The sequence below is a fragment of the Stigmatopora argus genome, chromosome 16 (assembly GCF_051989625.1).
Source record: "Stigmatopora argus isolate UIUO_Sarg chromosome 16, RoL_Sarg_1.0, whole genome shotgun sequence".
Classification (NCBI taxonomy): domain Eukaryota; kingdom Metazoa; phylum Chordata; class Actinopteri; order Syngnathiformes; family Syngnathidae; genus Stigmatopora; species Stigmatopora argus.
This window is the reverse complement of record NC_135402.1, coordinates 8,638,547-8,654,309: the sequence shown is the minus strand read 5'-3', so window position 1 is coordinate 8,654,309 and position 15,763 is coordinate 8,638,547. Positions and strand designations below refer to the sequence as shown.

Genomic DNA, 15,763 nt, shown 5'->3' with positions numbered 1-15,763 from the left:
ATTGAGTTTTTTTACCTGACGGTAAATGTTCACATTAAAGTGCCCAATCTCAATCGTATTCTGTATTTTTACAGCTTTTTTATCCTTTATTTTTACGTTTTTACCGTATGCATGCATGTACATCTATGCATATGTGCTTATATATATATATATATATATATATATATATATATATATATATATATATATATATATATATATATATATATATATATATATATGTGTATATATATATATATATATATATATATATATATATATGTGTATATATATATATATATATATGTGTATATATATATGTATATATTTCAGCAACACGCTTATTAATATATTTATTCATTTATTTATTAACTTACTTATTACCTATCTATTTATGTCTAAAATGCCTTTCCTATTTCTGCATCCTCACCCCCTTGCTACTGTGACAACGAAATTTCCCGAATACGGGATGAATAAAGTTATCCAATCCAATCCAAGAAGACAGACGTTGGGAACGCGACTTGCAGTTGATGTGCTTTCTAACTTCTATCTTGTGCACGAGCATGAGAGCTTTTTGACTCCGTGGAGGAAAATGTATGGTATGATGCAGGTGTAGGAGGCTGCAACATAGCTGGCCACCTCCACCACCAGCGAGGAGGTGTGGAAATTGTTGGAGATCCGCAGCAGCAGATGAGTCAGCCAGCACACCAGGAACACGCTGGCCACCGCCACCACGCTCTTGGCCGCCCGCACTTGCCGGCCCGAATTGGGTTTCCTGGAGCGCTCGGACGGGGCCGCCCCGCTCTGCATTTGGGAAACGGTCCCGAGCCCCGCGTCGGGACCCCCGCCTTTTCCCGGCTCTTCCGTCTGACCCTGGATTCGGCGGTTGAGCTTCAACAAGGTCGCTGCGATGCGTCCGCTGGCGAACAGCATCCCGGCCAGAGGCACGGCGTTGGCCAGCGTCAGGTAGAAGATGTCGTATATTTGTCTGGAGAAGGCGTCCGGGAAGACGTCCACGCAGTCTTTCTCGCTCCCGTTGCCCCCCTCGACTTTCACGAAGAAAAAATGCGGCGCGCTGAAAGCCAACGCCGTGGCCCAGCTGCCGGCCAGCAGGCTCAGGACCAAGGCCATGTTGTCCAGTTTGACGGGCGCGCCGCCCCGTTTTAAGGAGCCCACCAGCTTCTGGTGCCAGAAGGCGCTGATGAAGAAGGTGGTGAAGATGCTGCTGCTCTCAGACAGGTCGGCGCAGAAGCGGAAGACGCCGCAGTAGGCCTCGCCCAGGAACCAGTGGCCGGCGAAGTCGGCGATGGTGTCGGGAAGGTCCACCAGGTAGTTGGTGATCAGGTTGGAGACGGCCAGGTTGAGGAGGAGCACGTCGTTGGTGGAGATGCCAGATCTCCCGGAAGGGATGGATCGGATGGCCAAAAAGTTGTTACCGATAATCCCCGCTAAAAACATGAGCCCTCGGACGATGGATTCCACCAACTCCTCCGTGTCCATAGTTGCGTTTGCTGACTAACGCCCGGAAAGAAAATAGACGTTGAGGAACTAGAGTATTATAGAAGAGCTGAGGAACGCCCTCGGGCCAATCAGTTTGAGGTGTGTGGATTCTGGGAGTCTTGTGACTTCTCTCTTTGTCCAATTGGATTTCAGCCTCTGCTTTTTTTTTAGTAACAGTGAACGTTTAGAAGGGTGTCAGACTCGGGTTGGTTCGCGGGCCGCGTTAACGTCAACTCGATTTCATGTGGGCCGGACCATTTTAGATATAATATTTAGATTTTTTTATTTTTATAAATGGATTAAAAGAACTGGATTAAAAGCCCTGAATATTCAGTTTTTTATAGATCTAAAACAATGTTTATTTTAGCTTTTTTGTATATATTTTTAGATTTTACCAAATGATTTTTGAACTAAAAACACAGAAAAAATTGATTAAAAAATTAAAATTATTGATTTAAAAGGGGGAAAATCAGGAAATTTAATATACATCTATACTCTTCAAGTCGGCACTCATGATTTACTTTCCCGGGCCACACAAAATGATGTGGCGGGCCAGATTTGGCCCTCGGGCCGCCACTTTGACACATGTGCTTTAGATGTTAAATTCGGGCACATACACGAAGGGTGACCAAAACTATTGCGACGCTTTAATGACAGGCATTGAGATCTCTTGGCAAATCAAATGATTGTGATAAAATTAGTTTCAGGTACATGGCTATTCTAATACACAATGCCAAAAACAACGGACAAAATAAAGAATGAAAACTAAGGAAAAACAAAAATGTACTTTGACCAACATCATTTTTATTAATAAGGACAGATTGGCTGGTCATCAATTCAGGGTGTCCCCCGCCTGGTGCCCGTAGTTAGCTGGGATAGGCTCCAGCACCCCCCTGCAACTCTTGTGAGGATGTTTTTGATGTCTTTTGCACTTTTTACATTTTATTTTCTGGCTTTCTGAATTGTGAATCATCAACTATACCATCATAAAAAAATACAGTTGGGAAAAATGATTGCCTCACTGGATGCAGTGATACTTTACTGACGCTAGGGGAAGGTGGGGAAGAAAATGCCCTCCTCTGCAAGCTCCGGTCCACGAGAGTCGCTATCCAGTCTATTTTCAATGTCTCCCTCCACCAAAACACCTGAATCAAATAATCGGGATTGGTAAGAAGCTTCTGGAATGCTTGCTGATGAGGTGATCATTTGATTCAGGTGTGGTAGAGGAGGGAGATATGGAAAACAGACTGGATTGGGGCTCTAGAGGACCGGATTTGGCCACCCCTGCTCTAAAGAAATGTAAAAATGATGGATAATAGTAGAGCAAACAGGTAATAGAATTGGGGAAATTGTTTTGTAGGCCTCTTATGCGCCTCAAAATAGATTGGTGTAATCATCCCAAAAAAAATGGACAATTTCTGCAGTCAACAATATTCGCAGATCAACTTTCACGTCACCCGCGAGTGAAAGCTCCACCTTCGGGCTGAACCGAAGGCGGCGTGCGTGCGGGTGATTTTGCCTGGCGGCGCCCACGAGAACGCATCATTTCTCGGAGCGAGTGAGCGTCCGCACGGTCGTCATTTTCCCGTCCATCACCCTTGTTTGGCCGGCGGAACATGTCTGGGTTGTTGTTCGCGGGGCTTTGTTTGCGCGCCGGACGGCGTGGCACTTGAGTGACCGCTGGAGGCGACCGATGGAGCGGATGCATAGGACCAGGAGGACCGGGAGGATGGCCGGAAGGATGGCCGGGGACGGCGCCGATTCGCGGGGGGCATCCGCCTTCATCCCGGTGTGCACCGCCGCATGCCTCCTGGTGGGATCCACATCGCTCTTCTTCGTCTTCACGTGAGTAATTTAACTTGATTTAACAAACGGTTATAGGTTTGGGGGGATGCGGAACTTCTGAACTTGAGTTAATTTCCATTTTTGTACAACTTGTGGAGAACTAGTGCCGGGGAAATTGAATATGGGCTTATTTTTGACGGATTTTTTTCAGTGCACAGCTATGCAAAAGTTGTCACTTAACATCTTTAACCTTATGTAAGGCAATTTATTAGATTTTTTACTGTTATTTTCATATCATTTGAAATACATTCAGAAATTTATTTTAACCCTTACAGGAACAGGACAGATATTATTAGTCATTATTTGCATAACCTAATTACTACTAGCCCAGGTCACATGTAGAGTATGTGTTGTGGTAGTTAGTAAACGAGAGCCATTAGTTTTTACAAGGTTGCCATTGACAGCAATAGACGTCCAAATCATTTCAACAGGCAGAGTTATGCTATTTTAAGTTCATGAAGGATGTATAAAACAAAATATTCATTCATTTTCTTAGCTTTTTTTTCAACCTATCAAATTTTGTTTCAATGTATTTTTTAATTACGTTTTTTTGTATTTTGAATTATTTATTAATTTGGAATGCTCAAAGCAATTTATAATATATGCTTTTTAAAACTATATATTTACTGACCTGTGGGCCACAACCTTTTCCTATAGTAATTTAATTAAAACCTTTTAAGAAAAAAAATCATATTTGCATAAAAATACAAAATAAACAGAAGGGTAAAAGAATGAAATTAAAATGAATAAAACCACAAATGTACTCGGGTACACTCAAACTTCATCAGAAAGAAAAACAAGAAATTATGAACAATCACTTCTTTACATTCTATTATAGGCCTTTTACAGTTCCTGCATCATCCCATCCAAGCGTTCCATTTTTGTTTTAAATTTCCCAACCCACATAAATATGACCATATGCTACTTGTGTGCCATGGCACTGACCTGGTTGGCATTCAGCAGCCCACCCCAAGAACTTGCGGCAATGTAGCACACTTTGAAAGATAAGACGCCTCTCCCGGCATGACTTTTTACGCCTTAAAATGGGGAAAAACATACCCTTTTGAACTGTGACGCTTGTCATAAAGGTTGGAATCATCCCTTGAAGCCATATTTTGACCTATTTGTGGTGGGAGTTTGGAACGTGTCCACTCGCGGTGTGTGTATGTGTGTGTGAAGCATTCATTGTGGATTTGCAGTACTTGACTTCATCTACCTCCAAGTACCACACCTGTCAAATTGTAATTATACAAACCGACACTCAACCTTTATAAAAATTCATGTGGAAAGAAAGTACACCCTTAATGTACATTGAGTGGAAGCATTATGATGTGGGCTTTCTTATATTTAGGAGAGTTAGCGAGTTTTTTTCATCAATTTTCCACAACTTTATTTTGGCAAGTTTGGCAATTTGTGCTGAAAATCAAATCAAATCAAAAGCCTTTAATGTCATTATACAACAGCTGCATATAACAAAAATGGTGGTGCTACTCCACAAAGTGTGTGTTTCCCAGTAAAAACATAAATAAGTAATTTAAAAAGTCATGTCAAAGGTAATGCTCCCCATCGGGGAATCGAACCCCGGTCTTCCGCGCGACAGGCGGAGATACTGTCCACTATACTAACGAGGAACTGAATATCTATTTTCATGTTATATTGACCATCAATTAAATTTAAAGATTTGCTATTTAAATGGGGGCCAGGTGGACGAGACTCACAGTTCTGAGATCGAGGGTTCGATTCCAGATCCAGACCTTCCTGTGTGGAGTTTCCATGTTCTCTTGTGTGGGTTTTCTCTGAGGTACTCTGGTTTTCTCCCACAGCCCCAAAACATGGGTCTAGTTTGATTGAGGATAAGAGGTACGGGAAATGAATAAATGAATGATATTTAAATGGAAGTTCTTTACTCTGATTGGCTGTGGACGAGTGGGTACGTCATAGGTTAAGTGTCTCCATGTATGTATTCGGCAGGCAGCCTGACCTGTCTCCCCCCAATGTAGTACGTTTGTGACGTTATAACTGGACAACCATTCCAGTGATGATTTTGAGAAGGAATATTTTGAGTTAGTGTTGAAGCTATGTTTGCGTTTTGAGATGAAATGCCACAAATAAAGACACGGCCTGCTTTTAGCCGTTATTGTTTTGCTGAAAGAATTATTTCAACCTGTGCTGTAGCGACTTTTGACCTGTCCCAGTTTTTCTTAGTCATATCCAATGATTCCAAGCCCTTTTGCATTGGAATACAACAGCAGGTTGGGAATGCAGGAGGATTAGGATGTGGTCAATGAAATGTAATTCCCCATCTGGGAAAACCGAGTCTTTGACTTTGGCACGTTGCAGATGCAAGATATAATTGCTTGTCGATTTTATTTTTTAATCTCCTGCAACTGCATCCTTCCTCGTACTTGATCTGGTTGGGAATGAAAGTGTGTGAACGAAAAAAATCAGCCCAGTTGGGTTAATTGGAGTTCCTTGACTTTTGTCTGCAGACTTTGAAATGAGTACTAGTAGTATTTTCTGGACTATAATTCACACCTGGGTACGAGTCACACTAGCCAAAAAATGCACAATGAAACAAAAAAAATAGATATATAGATCTGTAGATCTATATATATAGTCTATGTCTATATCTATGTCTATATCTATATGTATAAATATATATATATATATATATATATATATATATATATATATATATATATATATATATATATATATATATATATATCGCAATCGCATTGGAGTATACTTTATTCAACATTCCTTAACTTTTTGTACTGCTTATCTTCAATCATACAACATTATACGTTCAAGTAACAGGAAAATAGGGAGTAACTGTCAAAATAACTAGCTGTTAACGTAACATATTAAACATTTTTGATAACTATAGCCTTAAAAAACACAGCATAACAAGCTTTTGGTGGTCAGATTGGAAAAATAAAAGACATAAATTACAGGCCCAGCCAAAATGTCAAAACTAACTGGCCAATGTATGTGTGTCTGTGGTCCAACATAGCTGTGATGCCATTAATGCGAGAACCCCACTATGTGACCAACTTGCAGCTCGATAGAATGTCTGCTGTGCCACTAACCCACTGCCGGGACGAGGGAGGGCGGCGTGAGCGGCTTACACAGTGTGTGTGTGTGTGTTTGTGTGTGTGTGTGTGTGTGTGTGTGTGTGTGATTTAATACAGTTCTGCCGGAAGGGCTCTTTTCATTAGGTGGGGCTTGTCTGGTTGGCATAATGAAGTGTCCTTTCTCCACTGTCCAGATGGTGAGTGGGGCAGCGTCCACTCATCCAACTGTCCATCCTCTTTGTAAACTGGTCCTGAAGAAATCAGTCATTTGATTTGTCACTTGGTCCTTGGTCGTGACATGATCCAATTAGGGGCACACGTGCTGAAATAACATCTGATTGAGAGGACTAAAGTCCCGCTTAGCCACTATGTAGTACTGGATACTGCAGTAATATCCATTTGTTATTGATTGAGTACATCTGATGTAAAAAAATAGGAGAGTAAATCCTTCACAATTTAGGAGCATTTTAAGTCAATTTACCACGCGAGAAGTAGAATGCTGGGGAAATCTCAAAGGCGGGTGAACATTGAAATGCCATTGAAACCTTAATCTCAAAATTGTGATGAATGCCGCTAACCATTCCTTCCCCGTTGAGTTCATCATTCAGAATGCATGATTATTTCTTGTGAACTCATTTCTTTTCATGGATCGGATCTTTTTCCATCATGTAAGGAAGCCTTATTTGAGAAGAAAAATCAAAATGGAGCCGTGATATATTACATGTACTCTACTGCATGGATGTCGTTTTATCGAATGGCAAATTCTGCCGATCCGCCACGAGGATTCCACAATGGGTTGTCAGAAAGGGCCTGTAATCCAGAGTTTATAATCTGGCGGGGAATGGGGGATTAGTGGGTTCACATCTGGCATGGCATCAGCAAAGGGGACCCCTCCCCCACTGCTTTACCCCACTGTAACCTGTTTCAAACACATTTGCGCATTGGCTCACTTTTGATTGACAGGATGCTTCCCACTTCACTTTAGATTCATTATTACCATGTTTTTTTTTCATAATATATGGACTGTTTTTTATTCTTAATCAAATACTATGAACATTGCCGGTTACCCTAAAGTACTCCCACTGTGTAACCTGATTACACGGATCCGCCGTCTAATCTCACACAGCCATGACATCGTCAAGCATGTATTAACATAGCATTGCTAGAAAAATAAGGGCATCACTGTGCTTTTTCGTTGTCGTTTCTGGGCAATTTTTTGAATGCCTCCCGTTTACAACAAATGCGCCACGATAAACAATTAGCATCTAATCAACAGATTAATCTGCAGCGAAAATAATTGTGTCGTCGCAGCCCGGAGGGACCCCCGGTCCCTCGGTAATCCTCCTGATGTGGGAGCAGTGATGAACACGCGCTAATACTCGCTTATCTTTCACTGTAAACAATTACTTTTGGGATCCAATTCTGTTCCCGTGGGAATAAAAGGGATGAGGATTACACCCGTTACATCTTTGGTGCAGACCTGTTTTGTGTTAACCTGAGCAGGGAAGGATACCCACGTGCCCCCTTTTTTTCCAACGTACCCTAAGGAGAATGACTTTTAGGGCCTGATCGCATATGGGGCAACACTGTGACCTTGTTTCCTCAAGAAACCCTAGTTCCACGGCGTCAAAAAACTATGGCATTTATCCATCAATCATGTTTGATTTTAATGGGGAAGGAGGAAAAAAAGAAAGAAAGCTCTTAGTCTTCCTGAAGTCCAAATTGAGCAGTGCAGGCTATCAGACAAGATGGAAAATGAAAGAGAAATTTATGATATACCATATTGGCCCGAATATCATGACCGGATGATTCCCCGAAAGACGTTTGGCCGACGGACAGGTCGCCGAATGGACGTTTCGCCGAACGTTCATTCGGCCGAACGGCCGTTCCGCCGAATGAACTTTCGGCAAAACGTCCTCGGCGACCTGTCCATTCGGCGACCTGTCCATCAGCCAAACGTCCGTCGGCCAAACGTCTTTCGGCGAATCATCCGAGTACCCCCGAATATAAGGCAATCCTGATTATGACACGACCCCTACTTTTTCAAGACTCAAGCCTGAAACCATTGATTATAACAATATATTTGAGAGAAAATGCATGTTATTTTGCCTCATTCCAATCATGCAAAAACAGTATATCACATTTTAATATTAAACCTAACCCAGCACGGTAAAGACACCCTAACGGTTAGGACCAGACTTGGCCACCCCTGCACCTAACTCTAAACCTTACTCTAACCCTAACCCTAAACATAACCCCAAACCTAAACCTAACCCTTACCGCACTGGGTAAGGGTTAGGTTTAGGGTTAGAGTTAGTGTCAGGCGCAGGGGTGGCCAAATCCAGTCCTCTAGAGTCCTCATTCTGTCTGTTTTCCATATCTCCCTCCTCTACCACACCTGAATCAAATGATCAACTCATCAGCAAACTGTCCAGAAGCTTGATACCGATCCAGAATATTTAATTCAGGTGTGTTGGTGGACGGAGATATGGAAAACAGACCGGATAGGGTCTCTCGAGGGCCGGACTTGGCCACCGCTGATTTAGAGTCTTCAATTATCTTAGCATGCATGTTGAAGGTCAGAACCTGGAATTGAACACTCAATCTCGGAACTACCAACTTGTCCACCTCATATAAAATGTATTTATTTAAATATATTAATGCCCCTGCTGTTGAAAATAAAATCCTGGAGGAGTACACACACATACACACTCTTACTCGAGAACGGTGGATCCAATTTATCTTGAATTCTTTCTCCTCTGGTGACTTGGCAGATGTCCGTGGTTGGCAGTGACCATCTGCCCTGCCGTACCTCCCTGCTGTGCCACCCTGTTCCTTTTCGTGCTGGCCAACTTCACCATGGCGACTTTTACGGACGCCGGTGTTCTCCCCATGGGTAAGTGTATGTGTATGAGATCAATTTGATCGCGGTGTTCTGTCAAACCAGCATATATTTTGGCAGAGTATTTTGGCTGCTTTTCCACACATTAAATAAACCATTTCATTAAAAGTGCTTTAAAATACTTTGAACATGTGTGTTTTATAGCACTTGTATAATGACAATAAAATCACTCCATTTAATTCAATCACCAGATGGTAGTGTTGAGCAATGTCAGTACTGAAGTGATCAGAATTGGTCCTCACAATGTGTCAGAATGTCTTGGACAGATAAGAAATTATTGTAAAAAAACAAAGGCAAATCCGGACAAAGACATTATACTTCCTTGTATTAAATATATGACTTTTCTTAGACACGCAATGGAAGATATTCATATAAATTTCTAGCACTTTCCCATGCATAAATGGTACTAGAAGCGCTTAATACATGTCTCCAACCGGCAGCCGACGAGGACGAGGACAAGGATGACGAGTTAAGGGCGCCCCTCTACAAGAATGTCGATGTGAGGGGCATCCAAGTGAGGATGAAGTGGTGCGCCTCTTGTCACTTCTACAGACCGCCGCGATGTTCGCACTGCAGTGTGTGCGATCGCTGCGTAGAGGTCAGTTGAGTCCATTCTATTATAAACAATAGGACACTTTATACTGGAGTACTTGGTTGGCTTGAATATATATGAAAGGAAGTGTAAATGGTGTGGGAACAATAATACAAACATGAAATGGGGGAAAAAAAGGTACGTCACAACTGCAGGGTATTTCACTGGCCGATGAGGGCAGTGTCTACTTTGAGGAGTGAAATACTAGTGCAGAGGTTTTAAAGCCCCAAATAATATTGAATAGACCCCATAAAAACACTGTCCTTACATTATGCTTCTTGACCTATTGCGTCAGGTCTTGGAACCTATTAACCGTGATAAACGAGGTGTTACTGTAAAGTACTTTGAAAAGATCCCTTGACAATGCCACATTAATTAAACGCATTAATAGCCAGCAAAATTGAATTCGAAGGTGTTTTCTAATCGAATTACTTGACTGTTTGAGTCGATTAATAATACCGTGCTAATGAATATAATCTTATATATATCTATAAAATAAATTTCTGCAGTTATGTAAAATGTGAAACCCTCAATAGGTTGTAAATGCTTTGGAAAACCAACCAAAGTTAAAAAAAATAAAAGTAAAATTTTAATTTCAACTTCAATTAAGTAAAATTATGACCGAAAATTCTTTAATAATGTTCAATAAATTGTTTTACCTTCTTTAGAAAAATATCTTTAATGCTATAGTGTTGTATATTTTTTGCATTTTTTTAAATTTTAATGAATGAAAGTTTTTATCATAACAGCATTTTCCCAAGAATTCCTAAACTATACTCTTGCGTGCCATGCCTTAAGGCTGGAGTAGGAAATCTAGCACGGCTCACGACCCATATATGGCTCTTTTGATTAGGGCATAGGGCTCTCCACTAACCTGTAATCTAAAATGTGGAAACTGGTTGGGTTAGGTTAGGTTAGAACTTTATTTCATCCCGTATTCGGGAAATTTCTTGGTTGCAGTAGCAAGACAGACACAAGACACACAAGACATTGTAGACCTAGGTAAAAATAACTGGAGCCTGGTGATGAGAGAGATGAGTCCTGGCACCGACACTATCGCTATGGCTCTCAATGATGAACATTTAAAAATATGATTTGTTTACATCTGTCTCAGTCAAAAAGGTTCCCGACCATTCTCTTAAAAAGTCAATTTTCCTTCCTATCTTCCCTTTATATGTCCTTCCAAGCAGGATTTTGACCACCACTGTCCATGGGTGAACAACTGCATCGGCAGGCGCAACTACCGCTACTTCTTTCTCTTTCTGCTGTCCCTCACTGGTCACATGGTTTGCGTGTTAAGCTTTGGCCTGCTCTTCGTGCTCCATCATTCAGACCAACTTTGGAAGCTGCACTGCACCGTCACGTATCCTTACCGCAGAAACGGCCACTTATTCCTGCCTTCACCAAAACGCTTCTTTTCCTTAGCGGCGGTCCTGGCAGTTTGGTCGTCATCAGCATCTCTGGCCTGTTTTTCTTCCCCGTTCTCGGCCTGACAGGCTTCCACTTATTCCTGGTGTCCAGAGGACGGACGACTAACGAACAAGTCAGTTCAAATTGCTACCGTGTCTTGTCGTGCAAAACTTGTTTTCATTCATTCATTTTCCATCACGCTTATCCTCACACTGGTCGCGGAGGTGCCGGAGCCTATCCCAGTTAACAATGGGGAGTAGGCAGGGACCACCCTGAATTGGTTGCCAGACAATCGCGGGACACAAGGAGATGAACTACCATTCACGTCCGCACTCATATCGGGTGGCAATTCAGATTAGGTGTGTTTTTGGGATTTGTAAAGAAACTGGGGGTACCAAAGCGAACATGCAAACGCCATAAAGGAAGGCTGGTGCTCGAGATTGAACATTTGACCTCAGAACTGTGAAGCGGAAGTGCTAAGCACTTTTCAACTACGCTGTCCCTAATGAAAAACACTTAAATTCAATTCAGATTGATATCATTTTGAATTAAATCTCATTTCAAGAACATGGGACAACCGATCCCATTGTGAGTGATGACCAACCACGCAATTGCGTCAATTGTGTCAAGAACATCAAATCCAATTCAAGACATTTGACCCCTTGTGAGGATAAGCGATTCAGAAAATGACTGAATCAATGGCTTCCAACCAACTCGAGGCATTTATAAATGAAGGACTTTTATCAGACCTGTTATTTATGAAAGTGCAAAAATTGTGACAACCAACCCTGATCTCCCTTATATCTGTATAGCCTGCTATAGTTTTCAGAGTTCTTATTGGGGTGATTGCTGTTGCAACAGGTGACCGGGAAGTTTCAGGCAGGAGTAAATCCGTTCACACGTGGTTGCTGTAACAATCTGGAGTACCTGGTTTGCAGTCCCATCTCCCCACGGTAAAGATCACTCAGGCTTTTTACATTATTCACTTTACATTTCAAGTTGATTAATATTTAAATGTGTAATAATTTACCATTTTATTATGGTAAAAATATTTTTTCCCCTCATGGTAATATTTTTTTTGCCTTAAATGAGAAGACATTTCTAGTAATATTATTACGTTATACCAATTTCAAGGTATTGTAGCACTAGGTTTTAATTTTATGTTTATTTGTTTTTATTATGTAATTCTGATTAAATTTATTTAAATGTTAATAATTTTAGATAAAATCCACTGTCATATTAAAATGCAGGATTATTCATTCACTTTCGGTACTACTTATGCTCAAGGATCATGGGGGGTGCTGGAGCCTAATCAACTAAGAAAATTGCTAATGAATTGGATAAGCTTTGTTAATCAAGTCCCACCCTAATGCAGCGTTAAAAATTGGACTGACTAGGAATGCTTTTTTAATTATTATTTTTTAGAAAATATCATTAACTTTATTCTGATGAAATATTCCTATCCCATAATATTTAAATGACACTTCTGTTGTAACTGAAAAAAATATTTTGAAGTATGTATTTAAAAGGTCTCTAACAAACTTTGTTATCATAAGATTTTCAATGTATTGCACAAAGAAACAAACAATGCAAACAAAATAATGTGCAGTCAATTTAGAATGGCATTATTATTTGAAATGAGCATATTTTTGCTCTATTGTTACTTTTTTATTTCATTTTTTTGCATTGTATTGCCTTGTGAGGAAATCTTTCATGTTTAGTAGCATAAAATGTCAATTTTAGAATGGCAATTTCTCAAATCCAATCCAATTTGCTGGATCCAATTGGTATCCACCCTCCAAATCGTATGCCATTGACATTGTCTTTGTGACCCCAAGGTACTCGGCCCGGCCTTGCAACAAGTCTGTGATCCACATTCAGCCCCCTTTTCTCAGACCCCAGCTTGACAGACAGCTGTCAATCAAAGTGAGAGACAACGGCCAACACAACAGAGTCTCTGGCGGACCCCAAAAGCAAAAAAGTCCGCCTCCGTTGCCGCCCAAACCGGAACACGGCCTCTTCAAAACTCACCTGGCTGGAATGGAAGGTATTTGGCCAGCCAATCAATTGTACATTCTAGTCTCATTTTTTGGTAAGAAAGCAGTTTTCTTAGTTTAGCCATTTTTTTTTACTTCTCCAGAATTGGGCCACCACACTAAACCCATCATTCCCGTGTCCATTCCCACCGTGCCTCAGCTGCGACCAGTCCTGGAGGCCATTTCCCGAGGATCGTCACCCATTCCCCCGGAGCAGGTGCTCGTCTTAACGTTTCAGTGCATTCAGTGAGCGGGAGGTCATCCCATCTGACTTTGAGTGGGAAACAGGATACATTCTGGAATGGTCGCCCGTCAATCGCAAGCAGTTTGCCTCCATGGACACTGTGAATTGTGCATTCAAGGAACCTCTAATGACTTTTTAGGGATTCCAAGAGGCTGTCTATGAATTTGAATGCTCATTTTTTTTGTCAATAGTGACCTTATGATTGACTGGCGACCATTCAAAAGTGTTTACTTCCTCCCACTCATGAGTCAGATGGCCTTCGCTGCATTTGATAGTGTGGCAACTGTATTTAAATGCAGATTTATGGAACATTAATGTCTTAAGTGATCTGTGTAGTTAATACAATGAAAATCATCAAATGGTCATTTTAAAAAAAAAAGATGAAACAACAATTCTGCTAATGCATTTGCATTTTAATCCAGAAATGATGAAATGCACTTTAGTGTTCACCAAATGTAGTCAATTATCTCTAAAAAAATGAACAGCTATTTTTTTTTTGCTCCTTTTTGAGAGGAATAAAAAAAAACAGTTTTTCCAAGCCCCCAATGAAAACAAGTATCTGCCTGGTGAAATCCTAAAACAAATGAACAACAGGTAAACCGTGTGCATATACAATGTGTATTTGAGTTGCATTTTTTGTTGTTGTTGTCATGTTTCATCTGCAGCTTCTAAAAATCTCAGAAGCCCCAGGGGACAGCAAAAGTCTGGATCTCCGCTCCGATGCCAATGGAAGCCCCCTCAGGGGAGCGTTGCCACCCTCCCTGGCGCCTTCGACGGCCGCCGCCCTGTTGCTCGGCTCGCGCACGCTCACCCTAAAACACAGCGGCGGCGGCGAAAAACTCCTCACCTCCGCTGACCCCCATTTTGCCCCGCAGAAGGGAACCTCCTCGCCTGTCTACTTCCCGAGCCTGGGCTCGGACGTCGCCGCAACGCAACGTGGCTCTCGCGCCTACGCACCCGTCTTTGTCGGCGTGGCCCGGCACTCCCCCCAGCCACGGGAACCCTCGCCTTCTCTGCAGGGTTTCTCCTCATCTTCCTTTGCGGGGTTCATCCAAAGGGAGCCCTCGCCCGCTTTCCAGGGCCTGCCGTCTAGGGAGCCGCCGGCCAAGGCCCAAAGTCTTCTAGACGGCCTCCGAGATGCGACCCCTCAGAAGTCCGCCGCGGGTGCTTCCCGCTTCGACGGCCTCCCCAAAGCCCTGGTGGCTTCAATTCGCGAAACGGAGGAGAGGGAGCGGTCGCTGCACCTACGCGCCCGTTCACAAGCCCTATACGGACCGGACTCTTGCGTCTATGACGTACCCTGCCGACGAAGTCTACCGCTCGAAGTCGGGCGAGCGCAGGGCGTCCGCGGAGCCACCCCGCCTGCATACGGCTCCCGGGAATTCCTGATGAGCACGGGGGTCCTGGGGTCCGGCCCCAGGACCTCACCTCTCTCTGGCTCATCCGCCTCAACGCTCATAAGGTGCCCCAAAACGCGTTCTTCCTCACCGGGCTACTGCCCATCTGACAGGTTGCCCGTCCCTCCTTCCATGTGCACTTTGCCCCGTTTACCTCCCTCCGCCACGTCCTCGTCGGCCCCCCCTTACGCGTTTTACGGGACGGCCAAACGCTCCATGCTGACCACCTCCTCCCAAGGGAAGGACCCGTGAGTCAGACCCCACCCCACCTCGGTAAAAGTCAATTCCAAGGTAACCCAACATGCATCGGTGACCACGCTTGGTATTCAAATCACTCTTAAATGACATTTTCCTGTTGAAATATAAAAAATACTATACATTCAATTTGACTGCGTAAAAGGTGATTCAGTCAACTAAACGACTCCCTTGACAGAATGTGCCCCATAAACTCTCATACAGAAAGAATACTTAATATAATATGTTTTTTTATGTGTTTTGATATTACTTTTTGGTATCTCCCTATTCATAGAATTTGATAGTTGCTCATAAGTTATTTTGTAATGTGCACTTTTTAATGTTTTCAAAAATGATACACAAACGGTGCCTCTGTTCACGGAGACAGACGTTGTAAAAATGATCATTTCTTGATCTTCTGTACTAATCGATTTGCATAACTGCAGATTATAATGGAACTTCAGGAAAAGTTTTGAAAATTGTCTTTGTACGTGCCAGTTTGTCATTGCTTTGAGTCACCCTAATGAGAACACATACAATACAGACA

At 42.3% G+C, this 15,763-nt stretch overlaps 2 protein-coding genes across 2 annotated transcripts; one reads left to right on the top strand and one right to left on the bottom strand.

Moving 5' to 3' along the window:
* Window positions 1-525: 525 nt before the first annotated feature.
* On the bottom strand, window positions 526-1,479 carry ora5 (olfactory receptor class A related 5). The gene has a single exon (XM_077623564.1). It carries the CDS (start codon window positions 1,477-1,479, stop codon window positions 526-528), a length of 954 nt encoding a protein of 317 aa, XP_077479690.1.
* Window positions 1,480-2,674: 1,195 nt separating this feature from the next.
* Window positions 2,675-15,700, top strand: zdhhc8a (zDHHC palmitoyltransferase 8a). Its single transcript, XM_077622680.1, has 9 exons — window positions 2,675-3,324; window positions 9,176-9,297; window positions 9,744-9,901; window positions 11,086-11,258; window positions 11,336-11,438; window positions 12,167-12,258; window positions 13,144-13,352; window positions 13,446-13,558; window positions 14,251-15,700. Exons 1-9 carry the CDS (start codon window positions 3,173-3,175, stop codon window positions 15,232-15,234), a joined length of 2,106 nt encoding a protein of 701 aa, XP_077478806.1. The 5' UTR covers window positions 2,675-3,172; the 3' UTR covers window positions 15,235-15,700.
* Window positions 15,701-15,763: the final 63 nt, after the last annotated feature.